The sequence below is a fragment of the Monodon monoceros genome, unplaced genomic scaffold (genome assembly GCF_005190385.1).
Source record: "Monodon monoceros isolate NGI ecotype Baffin Bay Population unplaced genomic scaffold, NGI_Narwhal_1 Super_Scaffold_15, whole genome shotgun sequence".
Lineage (NCBI taxonomy): Eukaryota > Metazoa > Chordata > Mammalia > Artiodactyla > Monodontidae > Monodon > Monodon monoceros.
The window spans coordinates 22329669-22342247 of NW_021703771.1; the positions used below are offsets into that span (position 1 = coordinate 22329669).

General features: G+C 40.2%; 1 protein-coding gene across 2 annotated transcripts in view; it reads right to left on the minus strand.

Moving 5' to 3' along the window:
- The window catches only part of MDN1 (midasin AAA ATPase 1), a 154412-nt gene that overhangs the window by 66746 nt on the left and 75087 nt on the right, over positions 1 to 12579 (minus strand). For both annotated transcript variants that reach the window (XM_029224342.1, XM_029224343.1), the window contains 8 exons: positions 11501 to 11623; positions 9416 to 9613; positions 8261 to 8368; positions 7712 to 7900; positions 5370 to 5459; positions 5011 to 5274; positions 4600 to 4861; positions 1007 to 1166 (listed from right to left, as the gene is read on the minus strand). In XM_029224342.1, coding sequence (XP_029080175.1) covers positions 1007 to 1166; positions 4600 to 4861; positions 5011 to 5274; positions 5370 to 5459; positions 7712 to 7900; positions 8261 to 8368; positions 9416 to 9613; positions 11501 to 11623 — 1394 coding nt within the window. The remainder of the gene's footprint in view (positions 1 to 1006; positions 1167 to 4599; positions 4862 to 5010; positions 5275 to 5369; positions 5460 to 7711; positions 7901 to 8260; positions 8369 to 9415; positions 9614 to 11500; positions 11624 to 12579) is intronic.

Here is a 12579-nt window from a genome sequence, read left to right on the forward strand (position 1 = left end):
AAAACTGTCTTCTCTTTCCCCTTCCCTCTCCCCCACTTCCCAATATTATCAAATTCATTTAAAGGTAACTGGATTGTAATTTGAAACATTCTGAAAATGCTCCGGGTAGAAAAGCCCATCACCTGACCTGCATTATGCTCACTGTACAGGCAGAATAGCCTTACACTTGCCCTTTTCCTTGCTTTAGAATCAAGTGGTATACACTGAATGCCCTGTGTCAGACCCTCCATTTCAAAAATCTGTACTTAAGAATGACCCTAACAGGGAACTCCCTGGCAGTCCAGTGGTTAGGACTCAGCGTTTTCACTGCCGTGGGCTGGGGTTCAATCCCTGGTCAGGAAACTAAAATACCACAAACTGCGTGGCGCGGCAAAAAAAAAAAAAGAAAGAAAAGAAAAAAAAACCCTAACAAAAGGAAGCTTTCTGATGTTAAATACACAGGTGTGACTCAAAGGATGTTAGCTGGAGAAGTAATCCAATTTTGTTAGCCTTCGGTTCAGCTCAAAACTATCTGCTAGAACTGAAATATCGTAGCTAATCACCAACTACCACTGTTCACCACCGGAAGAAGTCTATAGACTATAGCTGAGGATGTGCTTCTAGCTAAGAAAACAGTGGATTAAAAATCCAGAGCTGGAATTCCCTGGTGGCACAGTGGTTGAGAATTCACCTGCCAATGCAGGGGACACGGATTCAAGCCCTGGTCCAGGAAGATCCCACATGCCGCGGAGCAACTAAGCCCGTGTGCCACAACTACTGAGCCTGAGCTCTAGAGCCTGCAAGCCACAACTACTGAGCCCGTGTTCCGCAACAAGAGAAGCCACTGCAATGAGAAGCCCGCGCACCGCAACACCTGGGCACACCAATGAAGAGAGAGAGAGGGAGAGAGGGAGGGAGGGAGGGAGGGAGGAAAAACAAAACCAGAGCTTCCACCTGGGTTTCTACTTTGACAAGCATATCTCAAATTTCAATCAGACCCACTCATGATTGAATAGAAGGTCCTTACTTGCAGAAGTTAACATTGTCCATCAAAAGCCAATCTCCAGACTTCAGGGCCCGAACCAACATGCTGTCAACCCATTCGAACGTGCCACAGCTTCGGCCACTGGCTGACTGCATAAGCTTCACACCAAAGCTTCGGAACTCTTCCACGAGTTTGGCAAACTCTGAAACGTCACAGCCACAGTATTTAATTTCAAACCAGGGCAATCAAAAACAAACAAATAGGGCTTCCCTGGTGGAGCAGTGGTTGAGTCCGCCTGCCGATGCAGGGGACACGGCTTCGTGCCCCGGTCCGGGAAGATCCCACATGCCGCGGAGCGGCTGGGCCCGTGAACCATGGCCGCTGAGCCTGCGCTCTGCAATGGGAGAGGCCACAGCAGTGAGAGGCCTGCGTACCGCAAACAACAACAACAACAAAAAACAAACAAACAAATGAAACAAAAAACTCAGAGTTTATTAAAAGAAGCCTGGAAACTTCTGGTCCAGTTCTTTAAAGTTTCATAATAGGGTAAACAAAAAGATTTTCGTTTTTGTTTGAACAAAACAAGTAAGAAAACTAGGTTTGGGGACAGAAAATACTTAATGGCTTTCTGAATGAATGGCTAGATAAAGTTGACTCAAGGGTGATGGAGAAGGGAAATTATCTTTATGTGTTTTAATTTTTCAAATGCGAAAGGATAATGTCTTCCACCTATTACTGCATTTATACTATAGTAAAGTGCTGTTAAGTCGGCACAATGCAATCAGTGTCATTAAACAGGGCATCCTTTGTAATGACCATATCATATACAGTAACAACCGGTATTTATTTGCTTCATAGTTTAGATAGTCCTTTCCCAGAATTTTTTCAATTGATCTTTCTTATTAGAAATTGTTTCCTTATATAAGACAGATAACCAACAAGGACCTACTGTATAGCATAGGGAACTCTACTCAGTATTCTGTGATAACCTATATGAGAAAAGAATCTAAAAAAGAATGAATATATGTACATATATAACTGAATCACTTTGCTGTACAACTGAAACACCACATTGTAAATCAACTATACTCCTATAAAATAAATTAATTTTTTTAAAAAAGAAAGAGAAGAAATTGTTTCCTGACCCTTTTTCATATCATAAGGTAATACATGTTGGATTTCTGCTTCTAGCCATGAAGGAATAGTAAGGTTGAGACTTAACCTCCCAGTGTTTAACGATTAGAAAACTGGTAAAATACATGAAACAACTGCTTTCCGATGTTGGAAAACAGTACAGGACCGTGACACCTGAGGGAAGGAGGTCCTATAATGGCCAGCTTTCTGCCTGGAAGCAACCTCTAGACTGCAAAGCGGGGAGGGGAAACTCAAACAGATCCCAAGGCCTCAATGATCTGAGGTCACAGACTTGAATACAGGGAGACTAGAGCAACTACAATGAGGGGCAGGGTGCTCAAAAGGCAAGAGTTACTCAAAGGGATGGCTCCAGAAATCCAGATGAGGGCTCCTGGAGTCTTTGGCTCAATAATAATCTATACGTGCATGTGAAGGCTGAAACTCCACAAGCATGAGCAAAAACTTCCAAGGAAAGGACAGTTATCGGGGAGCTGTGAGCTGAACAATTCTCAGAGTTCACACGGGGCTGAACAACACTCCAGTTCCCACCAGTCAAAGCAAAGAGACTCCACAGAACACACAGGACCTTCAGTAGAGATGCCATAGGGCCATGCCTCAAGAGTGGGGCTAATTTAACCCTACAGTAAAGGTTACTCCGGACTTGACCTTAAACAGGTTAAGTGCAAGCTTGAAAAGATAAAAATGATCCATAAGGAACTCAACTGCCTTATTCCCCCCAAAGAAAACCTCAAAAAAACAAAATGCAGCACTTAGCAACTTAAATTCGAAATGCCCAGAATCTAATAAAAATTCCTAGATATATTTTCTTGCTTTAAGTCCCTAAGGGCCGCATTCTGATGTTAATAGAGCTATTATATATATGCTCAATATGTACAAAGATTTAAGATAAAATACGAAACTAGAATAGATTTTAAAAGTCATACATGTTCATCATAGGGACATTAAAAGATATAAAGTTAAGAAGAAAAGACATTTTTAACCAAAAGTAAAATAGTAGCAGACAAACTGTTTTAGATCCGGCCTCTTTCACTCTATCAATATCTCTAAGAAATGAATTACTCAATATGAAAGTCAATCCTAAATAAAAAGCAGTATTGGGATTTCCATGGCAGTCCAGTGGTTAAGAATCTGCCTTCCAATGCGAGGGATGCGGGTTCAACCCATGGTCGGGGAACTAAGATCCCACATGCTGCAGGGTAACTAGGCCCGTGCACCACAGCTACCGAGCCAGAGCGCTGTAGAGCCCGTGCACCACAACGAAGAGCCCGCGCCACAACGAAAGATCCCACATGCCACAACTAAGACCTGATGCAGCAAAATAAATATATAAATTAAAAAAAAAAAAAAAGCGCAGTATTGAGAATGGGCTGTGAGAACTTCCCTAGATATTTACATTTTAACAGACTTATGAAAGAAATCCATACACACCAGATTCCAGGCTTTGAAGTCAGAGAGGACTGGAGCCCAAACCTAGTCTAACCACTTGGTAGCAAGAAGGCATTGGGCAGGTTATTTTACCTCTGTGAGCATCCATTTCCTCATGTATAAAACGGGGTTCATTTTTCCTTGTAATATGGTGTTGTTGTGAGGGTTAAAAGTAAACATATTTAACATAGTGTCTACCACTGAGTAGGAATTCAAACCTCAATGGTGAGTTTTACAATACCTATCTTTTAAAAATATATAAAGTGATGTATGACTTCATTAACATACTAATAATTAATTTGAATGAATGAGTAAAGAATTTCAAATTCAAATGGTGAGCTTGAATTGGAAAATGACAGATCAAAACAACATTGAAATCACTCTCCTAACTAAGAAAGTAAACTATCTGACCCACAGCTATGGATACAATGTTGACACAGTGGGAAGAGGGGAGTCTCATTTCTTCACCCCTAAGGAATCAACTATTCCCAAGGAATAACTGAGGAATAAACAGTTAAGAGCAGGTTTTGGAAAGGAAGACAACCTTAGTGACAGGCCTTAACCTTTAATCAATTCTCCCCTAAAGGCATGCTCATTACCATCCAAAAAGCTGCACTACAAGATGAGAGCTGTATATTTCCAGGTTAAATGAGGAATTTCCTCCACCTTCTATACAAAATAGATTCCTAGCTATCCATTTAGACTTCTGTTCTTCAGTTTGAAATACTTGATTTCTTGAGAAGTTATTAACAGGTTTAAAAAACAGGCCAACAAAAAATAAAACCAAATTTACATACAAGTCACTGTGGTTGATTACACACAGAATAAATGAAACTCAGTAACCAATTTCTTTCCTGCTTTCTCTGTTTAGGATCACCAATTCTAAATACTTTACATCAGCTTCATTTTATTTCCTAGGACAAAGATTTCCAAATTTTGATTGTTAATAATCATTAAACTCATTTAAAAAATTATGGGCATTGCATTTACAAATATATTACCTGTGGGTGGACACTAATGGTAAGTGTCTGATACACACACCCAAACACACATACCTGCCTTGGAGTATGAGTTGATTTTATTGTTGAGTCTCTGCATAAGCAGTAACACTGCTTCCAGCTTGCTGACAATCTCCATCGTGACACCTTTACCACCTTCTCCAAGACACTTGGGTTTATACGTCAGAAGGAAATGACTCCAGGCTCGCAGCACTACTTCTGCATCGTCAGCACTGACGATGAGGCTGTCTCTTACCAGGGTCCTGACAGTGCCCTCCACTTTCTCAAGGAGCTGCCTCCACGGCCGGATGAGATCAACCTGCAATTTCCAGAGCACGTGAACCCAGCACAGCCCATGGCCAGGATCAAAGAACACTGCTACTGTAGCTACCACCAACACAGAAGACCACCAGCCAGACCACACGGTTTATCGTGTTCTGCCTGAAAATGCAGAGGCAGATCAGTTACCTGCTCAAATCCACCCAGAAGCTCCGAAGTGTCCATTGCACTGTTCATGGCCATGATCTTTAAAGTGTGACCAGTAAGGTGTGCCAGGAGCTGAACCAAGCTGGTCTTGCCCACTGAGGCTGGCCCCACAAGGATGACCATCCAGCTCATTTGTACACACTTCATAACTGACTCCAGACACTGTAAAGACTGGTGCAGGAGCAACAGGGGCCGGCGAGTCGGGAGAGGAACGTAGCTGCCACGGGAAAGCACTGAGTAGCCCAGCTGAAAAAGACATGCCGGTGAGTTTTCACAAGTGTGCCTGCGAGTGGGAGCAGAAGCCATAGAAAACTGAAAGAGGATTATCCTCCTCTCCTCACCTGAACATCATAGGGAGTGATGTGAAACAGTCTGGTTCCCAGGTACGGGTTAGAATTTGAATTAAACACATCCTTGAATACAGCAATGACCTAAAGGAAGAAGATGATACAATCAAAACACAAATCACTCCACCAAATTCTGAGCCAAACCTTCTAGAATGAATACTAGTAAACATGAACACAATAGGAGAATGACAATATTCTGAGTCCTTATCTTTTTGAATTTTCTTATAAAAAGGATAGATTGCATTTAATTCTTCAGAATGAAAGTAAACTAAAGCTTAAGAAAAGAGTAATCACATAATCTCAAATTATTTTGAGATTCCAGTGAGAATATACCATAAATTAAAGCCATAGAAACTATGGTAAATCTTAAGATGAAAAATGAATTTGCTTTCGTCATTCAAGATACCACCTAAAGAAGGTAGAAGAGAAGAGAAATATGAAGTTTATGAAGAACAATGCTGTTTCCTGAGTACCTACCATGTGCCAAACATTATATTGGGTGCTTTAATAGATTATTTCTGATCCTAATACCCTTGCAAAATAGGTATTTCCATTTCCATTTTATAGATATGGATTAGGGGATTCATGAGAGTTACATGATTTGCCCACGGTTGGTAACTGATTTCAAATCTAAGCCTGTCTGACTCCAAAATCACTGTTATCCTTCTAAATATTTATGTAGAGAGGACAAGCAAAGTAATTTCTCTGACTGATTATTTACAGTCACTTATCCCTTCCTTAGCAGCAATACTGTTAAAAACTTCCTGTTAACTGTACTTCAATTTTGCACTTTTTTTTTTTTTAATCTAAGAGGAGCTGGGGAGGGGAAAAGATAAGGGTGTGTAAAAAACACTAATTTAGCCCATAGCAGCCACAAAGATTCCAGCCACCCAAAATATTTACAACAAGTTGTGCGTTTCTAACAAAGCAGCAATATTCATACTCATCAATGTATACTGAAGTCAGAAAATAAAAACAACGAAGATAAAATCATAATGAGTATCAAACACTGAGTAAAAGCTCGAAAGCAGCACAGAAGAAAATGCTCCCACCACCTACTCCTTGGGGTCCAGGAGATTTCTGACCTTATATCCCACTCTACAGCAGATCATCTCCTCTCCCTGACATTATACCAGAGTTAAAATTACAAATACTTCTATAGCCTCTCTTCTTCTATTATTACTTTACTTAGCTTTTTCCCCCCCTCAGAAAACATTTGGTCAACTACAGCAAATGAATTGGAGGAGTGACGGAAACCTTCCACACCCTACAGTGACTCATCATCTGACCAACATCAATTACCCAACACTGGCCGGTCCTGCCACAGTTAATATACTGTAACCAGTAAGTGGATGAAGAAATTAAAATACTAGCTGATGATATGTGAATTAAAATTTGTGAAAAAAAAAAAAAACTAACTGAACATCTTGTCCTAATATACTGAAAGCCATTTGCATGTAATAAATGAGTTGTTAACACTGGGCTAGACTCTGGATGCCACATAAAAGGGGATCTGTGCTCTTAGTAGCAGAATGAAAGTGTGTGAAAGTCACTTGTGCCATGGGCAGCCACATCTTCAGGTCAGTAAGGAGGTTACTGTTTCTAACTCACATGAATCTGTAAGTTACTTTGTTTGTAAACAACTGTGATACAGTAGAAGGAATAGCAGGCAAAGCGGAAAGGTCTGTGCTAGAGAGCTGGCTCTGCCACTTGCTGCACTGAGATTCCATGACTCTGAGCCTTGGATCTTCATCTGTAAGAGGTCATGACAGCACCTCCCACCTGCAACTGTTGTGAATTTTCCATGAACTGGACTTGAAATACCACAAAGCAACACACACATTATTGGTTTACTAAGTTGGAAATTCTGGTGTTGTTTTCTACTTACAAAGGGATATTTTTACTTCCATTTAGATACAGAATTTCCCCTCTCTTTTCATCTACTTATCTTTTCTAGATAAAATACTTTGCAATTTGACATTTATTTAAAAGTAGAAAGCCCTCCTCTTCTACTGGTTATCACCCGTCTCCTCCAGCTTCTCACTTTTGTGCCTGGAAAGGTGATAAAGACCAAGCCTTTATTAATGGAGGGCAATACTGTTAAAGAAGGTCTGCAATCATGGGGCTTTAGATGGACAAGCAAACTGTGTCCTCCAAAGCAAACTACACTATGAGACTCTGAGACAGGTGAATGCTTAGTTTCTTCTCGTAACTTCTAAATTTCCAAGCAGCTTTACTGGGTTTGGTATTGTTAATGAATACACGCCCCTTCTGTCCCTCAGGAAGAAATCAACTTACAGATGGAAAGAAATGCAAAGAGCAAGTATGAAACTCACCTTCTCTTTATCTTCCTTGGTTCTCATTCTTTCACCATAGACCAAAAACACATGCTGACCAGGATCGTAACACCCAGGGGACTGGTCAACTAGCATCAACTGACACCAGCGGAAAAGGTCCCGGAGGTTGAATTCCCAGGGTCCTCCTATTTGTCCCCATTTCTTCTCGACAGTCACTTCGTGATCAATCTAAAAAGAAAATACCCTTACTGGGAAAGCATGTAGCACTGCTAGGCACTGCATTAAGTACTATCAGTGTACCGTGAATGCATACATAATCCAAAACAGAGACTAAGAGGCTCGATCCAGATGTCTCCTTCTCCCAATCCAGACTTCTCAATGCCAGGAATACCCTGTAAGCATCGACAATGATACATGCAACAGAACTGAATTACTGTAACCCTCAAATGAGTAGCTTGCCTTCCACTAGAAACTTTTAGAAGTCTATGTGATTTATCTTAGTTACGGAGACTGGTAATTTAGTGTTCCATGTTGAGAAAGTGAGAAAATCAGAAAAACAAAGAATAAATAATACACGTAGGTACTTACTTGGTTGTTGAAAGCAACCATTTTTTTAACAATACTTTTGTCAATGGCTGGAAACAGAGTACTGGCAATGAACTCCATGTCTATTACTGTAAGGGGATCCACAAAGACCTAGAAAATCCAAAAATAACACGAAAAAATGACATCGTTTCTCTTTACCAAACACCAGAAATGACTACTGTGACTTACGTAAAATTTTTATTTAACACCAAAGTAGTAATACCTCAGTAATATATATATTTCAGTTATAGAAATTTCTTTTCTTGCATTTTTAGGATACGAAATTATATAAAATCTTTGAAATATAGAGCAAAAGAGGGTTTTCTTGTTAGCTTCATTCTAGTGAATTAGAGAAAGACATGCAAGTAATTTTTTTAAGTATATTTGTAATTTTAACTTCCTATATATTATGTAAAATGCTCTAAAAAATCCAGATGGTAGGTATATGAGCATTCATTTTAAAATTTGATCAACTTTTCAATATGTCTGAAATTTTTCATAATAAATTTCTTAAAAGATACTCAGTAAATTCTTAATTATCAAGGGATGGGGCATAAAAGAAAGCTAACATCTAGAAGCATTTCCAAGCCACTACATTAGCCAAACTTTGAAAAAAGACGTTAAAACATGTAAGCCTACGTGTACACACACACACACACCTTCTGCTGCTAATGAGAATAAAGGTGATAAGAAAAGATACCAACTATTAATAGTGGTTGACTTTGGTATGGAGAATACTGGATTTTTTCTTCTTCATGGTAGTTTTTTATACTTTATTTTACTTAGATTTAAATGCATTTTCATTATAAAATAATCTTTTAATGTTCTAACAGATCACAAATACACTTGAAAAGGTCAAAGATTGGCCTTAATCTCTGAGCACAGTAACAGAATCCTCAAGACAGTGCTCATCTTACTTTCCTCCAACTGATAACATACCAGGTCCTCTGAGACCTAAGACAAAGGATTCGCAGCAGGAGAGAAGTGATTATGGGAATCAGTCACACTGATATCCAACATATAAAGATATGAAATCGAGAAGCAGATCATTACACTGAGCCCGTCTCATTCTCAGAGTGGGCACCCTCATAGCTATGTGTCAGCAGTATTATTGCCCCTGACACCACCTTTGGTTTCTGGGGCAACAGCAAATCTTACCTGAGTAAACCTATTTAGGAAAGACCTGGGCAAGCCCTTCCTTCCGCCTCCTTGTCTAAAAGGATTTTGACAACCAAAAATCTTCGTCTTCTCATGCAGCACTTGAAAGCTCATTCCTAACTCAGGAATATGGATTTCTCCTCGGTGGTCAAAACAAGCATTGAGTCCTTCCAAGACTGACTGCGAAGCCAGGTTAAGCTATTTGGAGAAGAAAGAGCATATACTTATTTTATATGCTGTACAGCTGCTACAAAAAGCAAAAGAATAATATGCACAAAAAGTAGTCTTATCCTCAAGGGGGAAGGAGTTCAAACAACATTGGTAACACTCTGCTTCTCAAGCTGAACTGATGTGTACTCATCCTATTATTACATATATATGTTAGAGAAATTTGGGGTGTATAAAATAGCAATAATAAGTAAATAATAATAAGTAATAATAATTTTAAGTAAACTGAGTATGTAGGTTAAAATTTTTTAAAGCAGTTAGATTAGTCTCAAAAATAAAACTGTATCCATTATCTGCTCCTATATTGGCCTACTTTATAAATCATAGCTTACAAAAGAAACTTTCCAATACAAAGATATCTCACTTTCACTCTGGGATTTTTTTAAGGTGAAGTAAGATAGCTCTTTACATACTTAAATAAACATCCTTCCCAGCTCAAATACTGAATAAACTCTCCAAACGGGCTTCAAAAAGTCATGATATAAACTACATAAAGTATATCTAACTATGCCAACAGTTTTGTGAACAACAAGAACAAACACGAGGATTTGTGCGAGTGCCAGAAATGAAAAGAGCTGAATGGAGGTCCTCAGATGCTAAGTTCAGAGCTCAGGGATGTGAAGCATGGGTGGTTTTTACGTAACATGGAAAAATTCAACTGTGAAATGTGAATCAGTAAAATGCAAATGGGCCAAAAATCAGACTATATTAGAATTTCAAGTGCCATGCTTACATAAGCACTCAAAACACAAACTCTGCTATATACCCACATACAGGTCAAGTTCTAAAAGCTGCTCTTATGTGTGACTGCAAGGCCAGAATGCCTTGCAGTCCCTATGTGCACTTCCACAAAATATGACTATGGTCAGTAGCCTTCTAGCTTTGAAACAAGGCACTCTTTTTTCCCTGGCTGATGATTATTCTATCACATATCTTTTCCAAAAAAATCTGGGGGGAATAAAACAAAAACAAAAACCCTCCCTCTCTTTAATATCTGGTAATTAGGAAGCAGCTCAGCAGAAAAGGAATCCATCCCCCTTACTGCAGACGCAAGGGGGGTCTGAATCTAGGGAACCTGCCGGGGTCTGTGTCAAAAGTCATCTGTGGCACTTTCATCACTCAAATCATTTAAGCTACACAACCACTTGCTCCCCTTTTCCGGAACTGACATTGCACATCCCGAACTCACTCAAATCCTTTGGCCACAACCTTCAATTTTTTAATTTTGTGCCTCACTTCTCCATATCTCTCTAGCTACCTGTCAGTCACAGAGATTCGACACTTATCACATATCACATGATGTGCTCTGTTTTTCTGGTCATTAATTTATCCCATGTGCACATATAACATTGACCATTTTCTCACCATTTTTCTATGTCTCTTCCTACTATAACTTTCCCCAGCCTCTCTGCTGAAATGAGGTGGTTGGCACTATTTGTAAACTATGTTTATCTCTGAAAATAAATACAAATACAGCAAGCCTGCCAGTGACTAGAGCATAAAACTAGTGAAGAGGCACTTTTTCTGGAGGCTAGCTCATGAAAGTAGGAGAGTTTGTAGGTTATACTGGGTTGGCCAAAAAGTTCATTTGGTTTTCCATAAGATGCTATGGGAAAACCCAAAAGAACTTTCTGGCCAACCCTATACATGGGGGGAGTTCTGTATATGCTTTCTGACAAGTGACTTTTCTTATTCATAAAAGAGACCACGGAGGATTCTTTTCATCAGAGAATTTGCCTTTACTAGCCAAGAGCATGATCATCCATTGCGAAATGCCCTCAAGCCTCGAAAAGTTCTCCCCCACCCCCATTTCTCACACTTGTAGTCCCACGTTGGCACAATGGGCCGTCCTCTCACCTCATCCAACACAATCCAATGGCCTGCCTTCAAGGCTGCCAGCAAGGGGCCATCGCGCCAGGCAAACTCTCCTCCCTTGCCACCTTCAACAGGTAGATCTGCTCCAAACAGGTCTGTGATGTCCTTTGAGAGGAGGAAGAAATGGAGAAAAGCCAACATTACACAGAAAATGAACTAGATCCCAAGACCCCAAACGTAAAATGGTAAATACTTAGGCCTTGTACCACTTTTTAGTCTTACCCCCAAGAGAGAACTAATCAATCCCAGAACTCTTTACCAGGAGCCCAGATATGCCCCAAGCATCTTATCATCACAATAGTCTAAGCATCTATCAACTGGAGCTCTAGATCAATAGTTCTCAACATTGGATGTACTTGGAAATAAATTGGTGACCTTAAAAAACAAAAACCACACACACCAAAAACAATGCCCAGGCCCTCCTCCCAGACCCCATCCCAGGAGATTATTTAATTTGTCATCTCTGTCCCATATTTTCATACGATTGTTTAAAGGGTCATTTTATCTGTAATTAATATTTTTAGAAAGGGCAAAAATAGAGAGGCTGTATTACAATAAAAACTGAAATGAGTGATTCCCTCTCAAAAGAGAATTACAGGGCTTCCCTGGTGGCTCAGTGGTTGAGAGTCCGCCTGCCGATGCAGGGGACACGGGTTCATGCCCTAGTCTGGGAAGATCCCACATGCCGCGGAGCGGCTGGGCCCGTGAGCCATGGCTGCTGAGCCTGCGCGTCCGGAGCCTGTGCTCCGCAACGGGAGAGGCCACAACAGTGACAGGCCCGCGTACCGCAAAAAAAAAAAAAAAAAGAGGGAGAGAATTACAATAAAGCATCCAGAGAGACTAATACTACATGTGTCATCTATTAATGAACACAAAAGGAGAATTAGGTTTGTGGGTCATGTTGCTATGGTCTTTATCACCACGAAATATTTGGGGTTCTGACATCGTGATTATTTCTGGCTAGAAAACTCTATAAATAGATAAAAACAGGGCTTCCCTGGTGGCACAGTGGTTGGGAGTCCGCCTGCCGATGCAGGGGACACGGGTTCGTGCCCTGGTCC